At 40.7% G+C, this 15,966-nt stretch overlaps 1 protein-coding gene across 4 annotated transcripts in view; it reads right to left on the bottom strand.

Moving 5' to 3' along the window:
* LOC140733312 (glutamate receptor ionotropic, kainate 2) overlaps positions 1–15,966 on the bottom strand; it is a 518,933-nt gene that overhangs the window by 307,300 nt on the left and 195,667 nt on the right. For all 4 annotated transcript variants that reach the window (XM_073056472.1, XM_073056470.1, XM_073056471.1 and 1 more), the window contains exons 3-4: positions 1,919–2,086; positions 1,362–1,619 (exon numbers count right to left, since the gene is read on the bottom strand). In XM_073056472.1, coding sequence (XP_072912573.1) covers positions 1,362–1,619; positions 1,919–2,086 — 426 coding nt within the window. The remainder of the gene's footprint in view (positions 1–1,361; positions 1,620–1,918; positions 2,087–15,966) is intronic.

Raw genomic sequence — 15,966 nt, 5'->3', positions numbered from 1 at the left:
GCTATTCTCTCAAGATTTAAATAAGAAATAAGGAATGAACTTACCTACTTACCTTTCCTTTGCCTCATTTCACCAAAGCTCTGTTGAGCCACAGCCTGACTACCCTGCCTCAGAGTACTCCAATGACGACTCGTCCCACAATGAGCACTCCACTAGGCAGTACTTCTCTTTTATGGAGACTATGTTTTCAAAGCTTTTCGCTGGAGCTGCATCTGCGCAGTACTCTAATCAATGACTCCAGTCGAAAAACTTCCTGCTTTTTAAAGCTCTGCAATGGATCTGCAAGGGAAATCCTCTGTTGCATCTGCACACTTCTCCAATCGAAGAACTCCCTACTTTTTAAAGCCCTTCGCTAGAACTGCTTGGGAATGCTTCTGCTGCATCTGTGCAGTACTTCAAGACATTTCTTGTCCTTTTCAACTCTCTAATTTTTCCTAGTTCAGATGAATCACCAACTATCTGCAATGTTAATTCTGCTTCTCTCCCATGGATGCTGTTCATTTTGCTGAGTATTTCCAGCAGTTTCTGGTTTACTTCTGTAAGATTATTGTTTGTGGTTATCCATGGCAATAAGTGAAACTCAAAGTTAACAGAATTCTATAAATAGATTGTACAGCATTTTACTTTTTTCAAATTTTAATTTCATGGCGCAATTATATAAGTTTTGCAAGAGTTTTTAAAATGAGCATAAATCTAATATTACCATTAATTCAATATGCAGTGTCTTTTTCATAATGTGTGGGAGGGTGAGGGAGTTGATTTTCATAAAATTATTATAGAGTGATTTTCAAAAATGTGGCTAATTAAAAAGCATAAACTGCATTGTGTGCTTACTTTTCTATGAATGGTTTAGTTATCTGATAAACATTTTCACAAGTTTACCCCAGAAATATAAACAAGAGCAGATCAATAGGAAAACTATCTTCTTTTTACTGTCAGCCAACATCAATTGGTACCATCAAACATAAACAAAGATTTCATACAATGACTCACCATAATTTGTTCATTTCCTGAAAATAGAATTGTTTAACACTGAAACTTCCAAGCATTTAACAAAAGTCAAATTTCCTTATGATGAATAAGTATGTCTACACATATGATGCACCATCAATAACTCTCGGAGACTGGAAGTGAACGATAGGCTTCTATTAATAGCGAAAAGGGAGCACGACATGTCGAAGACTGAGGAAGGAGCAGTGCCCCAATCGCCTTTATACAGGGGTCTGTGGGAGGAGCCACAGGAGCAGTCAGCAGAGGGGTGTGTCCAGACAGGTATACATAGTTTACCACAACATAAAAATCAGTATCATAGATAAATAATATTAAGTGTTTATATGCTTTTACTATGCAAATATACATACCTGTACTGTCATCATAGACCACAGTGACAGTTTTCCATTTGAAGAAATGTACCAGATCTAGGATGGCTTGACTAAGAGAAGAGAAATCTGGGTAGAGGTTGACATAGAAGGAATCCCTGTTGTCTGAGACTTGATGCTTCCACCGGGTCTGTATGTGGGGGACCCCAAGTGCATTACAAATGGACTGCACTGCGTTGGCTGAAGAACTGTGAGAAGGACCAAAGATGGCTGCCACCCCCAGAGAGAGCTGATCACATGCTAAAGAAGAGACATATGATACTGTCAGTAAAAGTACAACACAGGAAGAAGCCTGTCAGCCCATTCTGTCCATTTGGCATGAATTATTTAGGAATGAGCAGGTTGACAAAACATATTTCATTACGTACTATAAATAAACTAGTTAGCTTTACTTAGTCGCTTCAGAATCACAGTTTGTGCTTAGCTAACTCAAGAGTTTTCTTTCATAACATTTGCTGATTAAATTTCCAGGTACTCTGGGGAAATCTAGTCAATAAATTTTGATTTTATGGTTTTGAGACTGTATTGTCCACATTTACCTTTTCTGGATGCTTCAAAACTGTCATAAATATTTATCCTTTGGATGTCATACGTTAACGTTGTGTTTGGCAGCAGTGTTCTGTTTCGGTTGATAGTATTTAAAGCAAATTTAAATGCCAGTTCCTCTGCCCCAGATGGGCTTTTTTCCACTGACTCAAAAATACCCCCTGAAACAAAAAAAGAGAAATAATCATGCTTTAGACATCACAAATGTTATTGAAACTTTCCAATAAAACCAATCATAGGGCAGTGGAGAATAGCAGTGAAGTGATCTGGAGTGACAAAGATGGTTGAAAAACACATAAATAACAGATACTGTTTATTCTGAAGGAACTTATTTTGGAAGTAAAAATAGGAAAGTCCTCAAATTGAATATGAACAATTGTCAGAAGGACTGTAAAATGAAGCCAATAATTTATCCCAGTGTAGGCCACCAAGACTTAAAGCGTATAAATGTGATTTTGAATCTAATGGCAGAAAATACAATAAGTATAAAAGATAACCACAGCTGGAATTTTCGTAAACAGCTTTTTCTGAAGCCTACTCTGAGAAGAGTATATGAACAATGGAGAAGATACTGTATAGAACTGCCAGACTACACATTTCTGCAATGCAGCTGCGGGAAAGCAGGTCAAGGTGGCCCAGCACCTACACAATGTCTTATCCAGAAACAAGAATATAGATGTGGAAAGCAAAAGACAAGCTGAATTAAGAGGCAGCCAAAAACTAATCCATAAGAAAGATAGGTTTGCTGTTTGCTAATAAAGCAAGTTTCTCAGTGAGTTATTCATATGGCATTAGGTGCTAGGGAAAACCAACTTCACACATAATATAGGAGGCTTATTTCAATATAATAACATTGTAGAGCTCTATTCTCTAATCAATTTTAACATGACTGAGAAGTGTTTCTGGAATAGGTTCAACAATACATGTCATTGGATCCTTGCTATGTCAATAAAGGTTTCTGACAGGTACTTGGACAGGAAGGACTTAATGCAGACAAATGGGATTAGCACAGATAGTCATCACAGTCAGGACAGTCACCTGTGCTGTATGATTCTAATCAATTTTCTCTTCAAATTAGTTTTGGCTTTTTTTGACGAAAATAGTATTCTGTTTCTCCTGGGTATTGTTACATTGTAATGTATTTTAAAAATGGTTATCTGACGTCATCATAAGGATTCTTTCCTTTTGACCTTAGTAAATGTGAAGAACATGATTTCTGATAAAATAAAATTTCAGTCCCTTAAATCCACTTTAACAAGTGGAGATTGAATATAACAGACTAATTTCAAGGAATGGTTGGGAATTTAGCAAATAAGTATAAAGGAGGTCAGATGTAAAAATGTATGGCTCCTTTACACCATATCCCAGTGTAGAAAAAGGTAAAAGCACCAATATTATAAATTCAGGCTCCTTATCCTGGAGAGCAGAGAGCACAGATGGGTATCATAGGTGATTATATGACCTGTGACTTCTGTGAAGCTTATTCTGATTTTAAATCCTATAATCCAGTCCTAGCCTATCTGAGATATTCCATTTCTTCCATTATCCCTCCCCCAACTACTCTGTTACCTAAAACTAACTTGATTTTTGTCTTTCCCAATACCAAAGAAGGGCCTCTGACCTAAAACATTAACTGTTTTTCTTTCTACAGATCATTTCCGACATTTTACGTGTTTTTCTCCGTGACCTGTACTCCTGTTTCTTGACCTTGGCTATAAAATAGAAAGAAGATAGGATAGGCTCAGCAGCTAATGAGACAAGAAAAAGGAATGAACGGGTAGCCACAAAGATCAGCATAGGGTTGATTAATTAGAAGGCAGGACAAGGATGGCAAACTAAGAGAACACTGGGATGTTGAGCAATATAAGATTTAGGAAGCATAAATCAAACAGAACTCAAGGATTAGAAATAAACCATAAAAGAGCTCAAGGAGGGAATTAGGAGAGCAAAGAGGGGCCATGAAAAGTCCTTGACAGGAAGGATTAAAGTGAATCCCAAGGTCTTCTCCGCATATATCAAGAGCAAGAAGGTGACTAGAGAATGGATAGGGCAAGTCAAGGATAAAGGAGACATCAGATATTTGGAAATGGAGGATGTGTGTGAGGTCCTAAATGAGTGTTTTGCATCGATTTACCAAGGAGAAGAATGGAGAGGCTAGGGAGATCATTGCAGAACATACTGATATACCAGGATATTTTGAGTTCAAAGGAGATGTGTGGGGCAAGTTGTTTTACACAGAGAGTAAAGGTGCTGCGAATGCAGTGCCATGTGATGGTGGACTCAAATACAATAGAGGTATTCTGCTTTTAGATAGCCATGTGAATATGCATTAAAATGGAAGAATACGGACATTGCGTAGACAGAAGGGATTAGTTTAGTTAGGGATTTGATTACTAATTTAATTTGTTCAGAACAACATTGTGCATTAGGAATCCTGTTCTTGTGCTATTCTGTTCCATATTTTATTAATTATAAGTTAATGGTCTGGATTTAGTAATAAGTTCCAAAATTTGTTGATGATACCAGATAGAGGAAGAAAGTAATTTGTTTAAATAGACACCTGTGAGGTGTTGTACATTGAAAGTTAAATAGAAATATCGCCTCCACCACCTAATACCGGAAAGGTAAAGACTCAAAAAAGGGATACAAGTAAAGAAATAATTAAAAATAGCATGAAAGGCCAGCACAGCACTAACTATGCTTTTGAAGTTATTCTTAGGGGCATAAGAATTCATTATTACTGAAGTTAAGCTAAACCCTGTGTTACATCTAGCCAGGAGACGCAGCCAATATCTTTTTTCCAGGTTGAATTATCAAAGGTCAGAGTGCATACATTTAAGCTGGGGGGGGGTAACTTCAAAAGAAGCAAGATTTTTTACACAGAGGGTGGAGGGAGACTGGAATGCACTGTCAGGATGGGTGTGGAAGCAAATACAAAAGATAGAGGTGTGAAGCTATTGTGTAAAAATAAAACAAGAAACTCTGCCTAAGGTTAAAGAAGGATGGCAACATATCCGAGGTAATGCACGGCCAGGAAAGGTTCAAAAAGTTAGTGTCTTTTTTAAAAAAGGCCATCAAACAGGAGTCTTTAAAATGATGAATCCTTCCTCAAAATGAAGCAGGAGGAACATATGTAAGAACAGAGCAGAATGTAAGTAGGAAGACTGAGATCACATGGGTGGAATGTTAGGAGGCTAGAATGTGAAGTTCATCAGCCACTTGGGTAGAATGGCACAATTCTGTACCACAGAGTGAAACCAATTTCATGTTAACTGGAGATGAGGCTGGACTAACACATCTACATAGCAGGCCCATGCACCAACAGCAGTCTGCACACCAGCACTGGGGGCGGTCAGTGGCTCAGCTATTAGTGACAGCTGTTTTAGAGATGAGCTGATGGAGATAACAAAGTGGATTAGGCAGCATTCTGTCCCACTCTCATTGGCATCTGCCATGGCCTGGGTAATGTGGAAATCCTTGCAGTCTTCAACACAGCCAGTAATATAGTTTAACTAAGGTCTGTGACTGGATCAAGGATTTTGCTATGTAATCTTGTCTCACTGGTTGCGATAAGGTTGCGTCCCAATTATTTTTTCAGAAGGAGAACATTTTTTGGATTTAATTTTCCAATCCCATCCATTCCATCCATTAGAACACTACATGATCCATCACCACTACCATCCCAGGGTAACTATTTAAATTAATGGTTGTCCCTTGAGGTCCGAGGAAGACTACATTGTGCAGGGTGGCAGTGTTTTTAAAGGGGCCGAGTTGCGAGCTCGACATCAACCCGGCACAGATGGAGAGCACGCTCGGGGGCGGTCTGTCACTGGATTGAACTCGGGAACTTCCGTTCTCGAGCCCAACACTGATCTCACTGCACCACCAGCCAACCTTCTTTGCACAGTGCATGAAAAATATTAAAGTGGAAATGCCTTGCACAGAGACAATCCCACTCTCTCGGCCTCAGAAGTCAGGATCCAGTGGCACAAAGAATCGTCACGTCTGGCAACTTCCTTGGCTACATCGGATGGCCGTGTCTTCTTAAGTGTTCTGCCGCGCCCTACGCACTCCGCAATGCGCTACTGCAACACCTTTCCAGCCGCTGAGCCCCCGGGGTTTCCTCCGCCTGATCCACCGAAGCAGTCTTCGCATGCTGGGATGAGCAAATTCCTATCAGACCCGTTGGCTACCCTCACCTGATTTAGCCGGCCTGTCAAAGCTGTTGCCCAGGGTGTGGCCACAGTCGCATGCAAACAGGTGCGAGGAGCCACAGGTGAGAGCTGGGCGTTGGTGGGGACCAACAGATGATGAGCCACTTCAAGGAGTGCGACAAGCCCCTCATCTCGAGGTGCCACCCCTCTCATGCACTCCATGCACCCAGGGTAACTAGAAATACTGCAAAGCTCCAGAGAGGACAGCACCTTCTTTGAAGTTCTTCATTATCCACACCTGGGAAGTGAAGGAAGTGTTGTGAACTTCAGTGATACAATGATACTTGTCATGGCAAGATTCAAGATCCAAGATGTCTTTTCCTGTATACAAGTGTAAAAGAGAATTAAATACATGCTCCCGTGTAGCACAAAAAAAAACAGTATAAGATAAAGAACAAAATAATAATAAAAATATAATAAATATAGACACATATGATAGCTTATAGACAAGGAGTGATTGTGTGTCCATAAAGAAGACAATGCTGAATGAATAATGCAAAGGGACCTTCCTGCTGCCTGCCGCAGGACAAGTCAATGCTAACTTAAACTGACTGAAGAGCTGGTTCCAAGTTTCAGTGTTAAATCATCACGGACATGATTTTCACTATTTAGTAACTCAGAGAATGCAGGAAGCAGCATCAAAACCTACTTGTGGCCTTTTTAGACCTTACAAAAGACTCTGAAGCCTGATAATTAAGGACAATTGTGACAGTCTAAGGTGAGACCTGGGAAACAAGGACCACATCCCACATTTCTCAGCATAGGCAATTATTGACAGTGAAAATCATTGCCACCTTTAATCCCCTACCAAAGCTTTAATACTGCTGAGAAATGGATGTTCAGAGATCAAGACCTCAAGCACAACACAGTACACGACATCTCTACAGCGGTGATCCCTGCACTCCTTTATATTCCAGAGACACCAACTACCTACAACAGGATAGGTTCTACCAACCCGCCCCTGCAAATCCATCAAATATACTGTTTGATAATGCAAAGCAATCCCAGCATCAAGATTTCAATTACACCTGTCCAGCTCTGAAGGGTATAGCACGTTGATCACATGCCCAGCACGTAACGCTCGAAGCAGGCAATCTACTCTGAGCTCCATCACCGCAAGACAGAGTGGGACTCAAGAAGGAAATTAAAGAATGAAGGATGTTTTCAGAGCCTTGCTGAATTCAAATGTGATATCTTCGCTGACCGGTGGAAATACCCAGCTCAACAGGAGCACAATAAGAACCCTGAGAGCCTTCACCAGGAGTACGTAGACGTCCAGTGAAGATGTGAAAGGAGCCTTACAGCCCATAGACTACGCACCCACATTCTGTCAAGCAGCTTCTGCCCTGAACATGAAAGAGTTTGTAAGTCCCACATTGAATATATCTGATAACTCTAATTCTACAGAAATTAAGTGGGAACAAAGCATCCTTAATCCTGTGGAACTAAGAAGAGAATTCTGTGTCATTCTCCACCAAGACCATTGCATACAAAAGTCATGCAACCTAGCTCTCCAAACAGTTTAAGGCTAAGCAATTCCATCCCTTCAGTCTTAGTAGACAGTAAAGAATTGGCTTCATGCTGAATAAAAGTCAGAACATTTAATCAAAATGGACAATTACAATCCTCACGTGAAGGATTAACAGTGTAAGGAAAATGGTTTTAACTTGTCACACAATCACAACAATTAAGGTACACTATCAGTTTTGTTCATCTTATTTTGCCAATAACCGTCAACAAAGTCAAATGTTGAAAAAGAAGCAGTGATCTCTGAAGGAATTAAATGTGTCATGAATATTTAGTAAAGAGCTATCATCTGTCATTTCGCTTGGTTTTCTGCTTTCAATACAAAAGCTCACACTGAAACCTTAACTTTTTATCAAAACAATTAAGGATGCCCATGGGTTGGTCTAAAACCAAATTTCATCATCTGTTAACAAATAATGAATATGCTGCTTGACTCTGTCCTTCTGTTACGCAGGAATGCAACTGTGTCATTTTTTAAAAAATGACTGTAGGAAAACTAAATCATTCAACACTTCAAACTGGCTGTTTTCAGAAAGTGCAAACAGTATCTGACACACTATAATGTAAGTGCATTGGTAATATTTTTAACAAATCAAATTTGAATGATTCTTCTATATCAATAGCATCTTTCTTCAATCAATATTTCTGTGAGACAATAAATAGATTAACACCAGTGTCATTCTGAATATCATCACAAGAAGTCATAACTTAATCTTTCCACCCGTAGCTATTATTAACCCATTTTCTTTCAAACCATTATTCACAATCATAATCTATAACAAATACAGGAGATCCTGCAGAAGCTAGAAATCCAGAGGAGTAACACACACAAAATACTGGAGGAACTCAGCAGATCAGGCAGCATCTATGATATAAACAGTCAATGTCTCAGCCTCAAGCGTTAACTGTTTATTCTAATAGATGCTGCCTGACCTGCTGAGTTCCTCCAGCATTTTGTGTGTGCTGTTCTCTAACAACATACATTATTTTCCTCTGGATTCAATTTTCTACACTCAGGTATCCACAATAGAATATCTTCTGCTATTTACCTCCAGCACCTTGATCAATTTTTCTCATTTAATTTAACAAGACTTTGCTGATTGCTTAACTTTCAATACCATTTCATCACCTCAGTGATACATGTAATCAAACTGAAACATCCTCTCTCTCTCTTCCCCCATCCATCTCCCACTTCCTCTCTCCTCCCCCTCCCCCAATTCCTTATTCATATCACCATCCATCAGCCACAGCTTCTACCTTTTAGCTCTAATTTCAAATCTCGAGCATCCACAATATCTTGCATCTTTTTTAACAATACAAGCTATTGCAGGTGAACTAATTCCCTTATCACCAATCACACCTTCCATGAATGAACACAGTTGTCTTGGTGTTTTGTTTGCTACTTGACTGGGAGAGATTTTTATTGTCACAATTAGATATTTTACAATTTTTCATGGAATTTGTATAGTAACACAAACACCAGGAAGTAATGATATTGCTTGTCAGCCAGGGGCAAGAGCATATGACCACACCCCACCCTTGATTTCCTATCCTCTTAATCCTTGATGCTGGCTCTCTACTGAATCCCTTCCCAGGGAACACAGTAACTCAGCCTAGCCAGCTGCTGGTCAGGAAGTACAAAATGAGACTCTCACCAGTAAATACCTTTACACAAGAGCTCCTTCACGAAAGCAGCAGTCATCATCACAGACGTCCACTATCCAAGCCATGCTCTTTTAGTGTTACCAGCAAGAGGCAGGACATACAGAAGCCTTAGATACCACAGCTCCAGGTTCTGGAATAGTAATTAGCCTGCAACCATCAGGTTCTTGAACCAGCGTGAATAACCCCACTCACCAGAATCAGAATCAGGTTTATTATCACTGATATACGTCATGAAATTTGTTGTGTCACGGCAGCAGTACTCAGAAATACATAAAATATACTATAAATTACACTAAGTATATATAAAAGAATTAAATATGGAGGGAAAAAAGAGAGCAAAACTAGTGAGGTAATGCTTATGGGTTCATTATTCAGAAACTTGATGGTGGAGCGGAAGAAACTGTTCCTGAAGACATGCACTTGATGTTTTAGGAATCGTTTCTTCCCACTACACGGAAAGGTTTCCATGACCGATAAATTCACTTTATAGGACTCTTCGCAACTCATGCTCATAGTATTATTTTTTTTATTTGCAGTTTGTCTTGTCTGCACATTTGTCAACTTTGTGTATGTATAGCTTATTTCATAAATTCTATAAAGCGCAAACATGAGGAAATCTGCAGATGCTGGAAATTCAAACAACAACACACACAAAATGCTGGTGGAACACAGCAGGCCAGGCAGCATCTATAAGGAGAAGCACTGTCGACATTTCGGGCCGAGACCCTTCGTCAGGACTAACCGAAAGGAAAGATAGTAAGAGATTTGAAAGTAGTGGGGGGAGGGGGAAATGAGAAATGATAGGAGAAGACCAGAGGGGGTGGGATGAAGCTAAGAGCTGGAAAGGTGATTGGCAGAAGTGATATAGAGCTGGAGAAAGGAAAGGATCATGGGACGGGAGGCCTCAGGAGAAAGAAAGGAAGGGGGGAGCACCAGAGGGAGATGGAGAACAGGCAAACAACTAAATATGTCAGGGATGGGGTAAGAAGGGGAGGAGGGGCATTAACGGAAGTTAGAGAAGTCAATGTTCATGCCATCAGGTTGGAGGCTACCCAGCCGGTATATAAGGTGTTTCCCAGTGTGGCCTTTTATATATTGGTGAGACCCGACGCAGACTGGGACAGCGTTTCGCTGATCACCTACGCTCGGTCCGCCAGAAAAAGCAGGATCTCCCAGTGGCCACACATTTTTAATTCCACATCCCATTCCCATTCTGATATGTCTATCCATGGCCTCCTCTATTGTCAAAATGAATCCAAACTCAGGTTGGAGGAACAACACCTTATATACCGGCCGGGTAGCCTCCAACCTGATGGCATGAACATTGACTTCTCTAACTTCCGTTAATGCCCGTCCTCCCCTTCTTACCCCATCCCTGACATATTTAGTTGTTTGCCTGTTCTCCATCTCCCTCTGGTGCTCCTCCCCCTCCTTTCTTTCTCCTGAGGCCTCCCGTCCCATGATCCTTTCCCTTCTCCAGCTCTGTATCACTTTTGCCAATCACCTTTCCAGCTCTTAGCTTCATCCCACCCCCTCTGGTCTTCTCCTATCATTTCACATTTCCCCCTCCCCCCACTACTTTCAAATCTCTTACTATCTTTCCTATCGGTTAGTCCTGACGAAGGGTCTCGGCCCGAAACGTCGACAGCGTTTCTCCCTATAGATGCTGCCTGGCCTGCTGTGTTCCACCAGCATTTTGTGTGTGTTGTTGTTCATAAATTCTATTCTATTTTTCCCTGTAAGTGCTTGCAAGAAAATGAAATGAATCTCAAGGTATTATATGGTAATATATACATGCTTTGATAATAAATTTACTTTGAACATTGACTTTGATATTAAATACTGTGGCAACTTTGCATTTCTGGTTCACCTCTGCTCTTGAAGTCAGCCCAGGCTTTCTCTGCCTCATTGCCCTTTGGCTTCAACACAGAACAAGTCTGAAATTACTTTTGCAATCCTTTTCATAAAATCTCGCTGAAAATGGCTTACACATTCAAATGCTTACATAATTTTCATGCAAATACCTCAGACGATATACATCAGAAGTAACCCTCACACATCCGTCAAGATAACTAACAAATTTTTCAGATCATTTTCTCTTAATTAGCAGTTGAGATGTTTGCCAGAAAATCTCCATGTTATGTCAACAGCCTACTCATAAGAAGGCAATAAGATGTTGCATTTACTCCAACACACTGTTTGTGGCTACACAATGTACTGTAACTGATGTGTTCAGAAAGTGTCAAGTGGTTAATAAAGTTTTGTTTTTAGTGCACTTTACTGGGAAGCAGGTGATGAAATGCATTACCTGTGCCTGAAGTTTTGACTTAATTTATAAAGGTGAAATTTTATTGCCTGTTTCAGAAATTACAAGGTCTTGAGAAGGGAAAAACCTGCCAGGGAAATTTAAGATTTTCAGATGCATATACATCTGAGCTCATCTATCATGTAATAAATGTGAAATTCAAACATAAATCACAGCATGATTTCATTTCAGCCTGACATTTTATGGCTAATGTCTTTTGCAGCCAACTGCTGAAATTCCGAGAAAGGTGATTCCACCTCCTTAATATTGTTTAGTCACATGTTAATTTGATCAGGCAGAATGACAGAATTTGGATGGATAATTTTGTGCAAGATATGATAACATTTTATTAGTATATTTTAAGGTAAGTGCATCCTTTCAAGACTGCATTTTTACTAAGTGCAATGCACTGGTTATGCTGGATAGAGGTTTCCTCAGCAATAGGGTAAAAATAAGTTGGAAAGGCAAGAGACTGTGTTCACTGGAGTTTGAGGCAGGAAGTAAACTGCAGAAGAGCCCAGCAGGTCAGGCAGCATTTGTGGGTTAAGGAATTGTCGGCAAGTTGGGTCAAGACCTTGCATTAGAACTAAGAGTGTTGAGAGAAGGGAGCCAGTATACGCAAGTGAGAGGAAGAGATGACAGAGGCTGGCGGGTGACAGGCGAAACCCGATGAGGAGGGACTTTTAGGAGAATGATAGACAGATGGATCTTCATGGGGGAAGGACGATGAGGGGAGACAAAGGCTGGCAGGTGATAAGGGGAAATATAAGCAAAAGAAAATTTTGCCAGATGGTACCAGGGTGATGATTCAGGAGTTCCTAACCTTTTTTATGCAACGGACCCCTACAATTAACCCCTGGGAACCCCTGGTAGGTAATGGGGGAGGGGGAGGAATGACAAAGGTGAACAGAGGGAGAGAGAACATGGATAGACTGGTTAGAGTGGGAAAGGAACTCAGGGCAGTGGGTTGCCTAAAATTGGAAAATACAATGTTCACACTTCAAAGTTTTAAGAAAATTTATTCTCGAAGTACATAGATGTCACCATATACTACCCTAAGATTCATTGACTGATTTTCATGTGGGAATTCAAAGTAAATAAAATAAATACAATAGAATCAATGGAGAACTACACACAAACACAACAAACTGCAAATATATATTAAAAAAAGATAGATAGGTAGTCAAGAAAACCTCTCCTTCAATGTTGCAAAAACAAAGGAGCTGGTTGTGGACGACAGGAGGAATGGAGACAGGCTAACCCCTATCGACATCAATGGATCTGGGGGTGAGAGGGTGCACAGCTTTAAGTTCCTTGGCATACACATCACCGAGGATCTCACATGATCATATTGGCTGTGTGGTGAAAGAAGCACAACAGCACCTCTTGCACCTCAGTTGGTTGAAGAAGTTTGGTGTGAGCCCCCAAATCCTAAGAACTTTCTACAGGGGCATAATTGAGAGCATCCTGACTGGCTGCATCACTGCCTGCTATGGGAATTGTACCTCCCTCAATCGCAGGACTCTGCAGAGAGTGGTGCAGACAGCCCAGTGCATCTGTAGATGTGAACTTCCCACGATTCAGGACATTTACAAAGACAGGTGTGTAAAACGGGCCTGAAGGATCACTGGGGACCCGAGTCACCCCAACCACAAATTGTTCCAGTTGCTATCATCAGGGAAACGGTACTACAGCATAGAAACCAGGACCAGTAGGCTCTGGGACAGGTTCTTCCACCAGGCCATCAGACTGATTAATTCATGCTGATACAATTGCATTTCTATGCTATATTTACTCTCCTGTTGTACATACTATTTATTACAAATTACAATAAATTGCACAGAAACGTGATGCTAAGATTTTTACTCCTCGTGTATTGAAAGGTGTAAGTAATAAAGTCAATTCAATTCAATAAATAAACACATAATATTGAGAACATGATTTGTAGAGTCCTTGAAAGTGGAATCAGTGTTCAGGTGAATGAAGTTAACCACTCTGATTCAGGAGCCTGATGGCTGAAGGGTAATAACTGTTTCTGAACCTGATGGTGTGGGACTCTAAGTCTCTTGTACCTCCTTCCCAATGACAGCTGCAAGAAGAGATGGTCGGGCTCCTCGATGATGGATGCTGCTTTCCTGTGACAGCTCTCCATACGGCTGTGCTCAGTGGTGGGAAGGGCCGTATCCACTACTTTTCCCAGCTTTATCATTCAAGGGCATTGGTGCTTTCATACCCGGCTATGAGGAAACCAGTCAGTATATTTTCCACCATGCATCTATCAAAGCTTCTCAAAGTTTTTAATGACATGCTAACTCTTTACAAAAGGCCTCTTTACAAACTTCTTAGAAAGTAGAGGTGCTGCTGTGCATTCTTTGTAATAGCACTTACGAGCTGTACCAGGAACAGATCCTTTGAAATGATAACACCAAGGAATTTAAAGTTACTGACCCTGATCCCCTGATGATGACTGGCTCAGAACCTCCAGTTTACTTCTCCGTTACTGATATTGAGTAAAAGGCTGTTGTGGCACCATTCAGCCAGGTTTTCAATCTGCCTTGCATATGCTGATTCCTCACAGTGGTGTCACCAGCAAACTTAAATACGGCTTTGGCACTGTACTTAGCCTCACAGTCATAAGCGTAAAGGAAGTACAGAAAGGGACTAAGCAGCCAGCCTTGTGGTGCAACTGTGCTGAAGGTGATTGTGGAGGGGATGTTGTTGCCAATCCGACTGACTGGGGTTTGCAAATGAGAAAATCAAGGATCCAGTTGTATAAGGAGGTATTAATATACAGACCAGGATGTCCTTTATTGACTACAGTTCAGCATTCAATACCATCATCCACTCAAAACAAATCAAAAATCTTTAAGATCTTGGCCTCTATACTTCCCAGTGCTAAGCACAGATTTAATGCTCTGTGATTGTGTAGCGGTTAGCATAATGCCTTACAGTACCAGCAACCTGGGTTCAATTTCCACCGTTGTCTTTAAGGAGTTTGTATGTTCTCCCCAAGACCACAAAGTTTCCTCCGGATGTTCCAGTTTCCTCCCACAGTCCAAAGATGTACTAGTTGGTAGGTTAATTGGTCATTGTAAACTGTCCATGATTGGGCTCGGGTTAAATCGAGGGATTTCTGGGCTGCAGGTCCAAGGGACAGAAGGGCCTATTCCGTGCTGTATCTCAATCAATAAATAAATAAATAACATCCAATTCCATGTTCACTTTTGCTAACAAAAACACTGTTACAGGCTGAATCAAAGTTGGTGATGAATCAGCATATAGGAGGGAGATTGAAAATACGGCTGAGTGGTGTCACAACAACAACCTCTTACTCAATGTCAGCAAGACGAAAGAGCTGATTATTGACTTCAGGAGGAGGAAACTAGAGGTACATGAGCCAATTCTCACCAGACGATCAGAAGTGGAGAGGACCCTGGGTCCAGGATGTAGGTGCAATTACGAAGAAAATGCGCCAGTACCAGTTACCTCCTTTGTGAAGACTCAGCATGACATCTAAAACTTTGAAAAGTTTATGGTGGAGAGTGTATTGACTGGCTGCATCACAGCCTGGTATGGAAGCACCAATGCCCTTGAATAGAAAATCCTACAAAAAATAGGGGAGACGATCCAGAGCATCATGGGCAAAGCCCTCCCCACCAATGAGCACATCTACATAGAACTTTGTTGTGTGAAAGCAGCATCCATCATCAGGGACCCTTCCCACCCAGGATATGCTCCCTTCTCACTGTCACCATCAGGAAGAAGATTCAGGAGCCTCAGGCTCACATCACCAGGTTTAGGAACAGTTATTATCCCTCAAGCATCAGGCTCTTGAATCAAAAGGAGATAACTTCATTCAACTTCACTTACACCATCACTGAAATGTTCCCACAATCTATGGACTCACTTTCAAAGACTCTTCATCTCATTCCTTGATATTTATTGCTTATTAATTTATTATTATTATCTCTTTCTTTTTGTACATGTGCAGTTTGTTGTCTTTTGCACACTGGTTGATTGCCAAAGTTGGTGCCATCTTCCATTGATTCTGTTAGGGTTATTATTCTATTATGGATTTATTGAGCATGCCTGCAATAACATGATTATGTCCACAGGAAAATGAATCTCAGGGTTGAATATGGTGACATATATGTAGTATGATAATAAATTTACTTTGAAATTTGAACTTTGATCTCTGAAACCTCAGTTTTGGAGCTTACTGATTAATTTTGAGGGAATTATGATGTTGTGTGCAGAGCTGTAGTCAATGAAGAGCATCCTGATGAATGCATCTTGACTGTCCAGATGTTCCAAGGCTGAGTGAAATGCC

Source organism: Hemitrygon akajei, chromosome 9 (assembly GCF_048418815.1).
Source record: "Hemitrygon akajei chromosome 9, sHemAka1.3, whole genome shotgun sequence".
Classification (NCBI taxonomy): Eukaryota; Metazoa; Chordata; class Chondrichthyes; order Myliobatiformes; family Dasyatidae; genus Hemitrygon; species Hemitrygon akajei.
The sequence above is the reverse complement of the archived record's forward strand: the minus strand, read 5'-3'. Positions and strand labels throughout refer to the sequence as shown.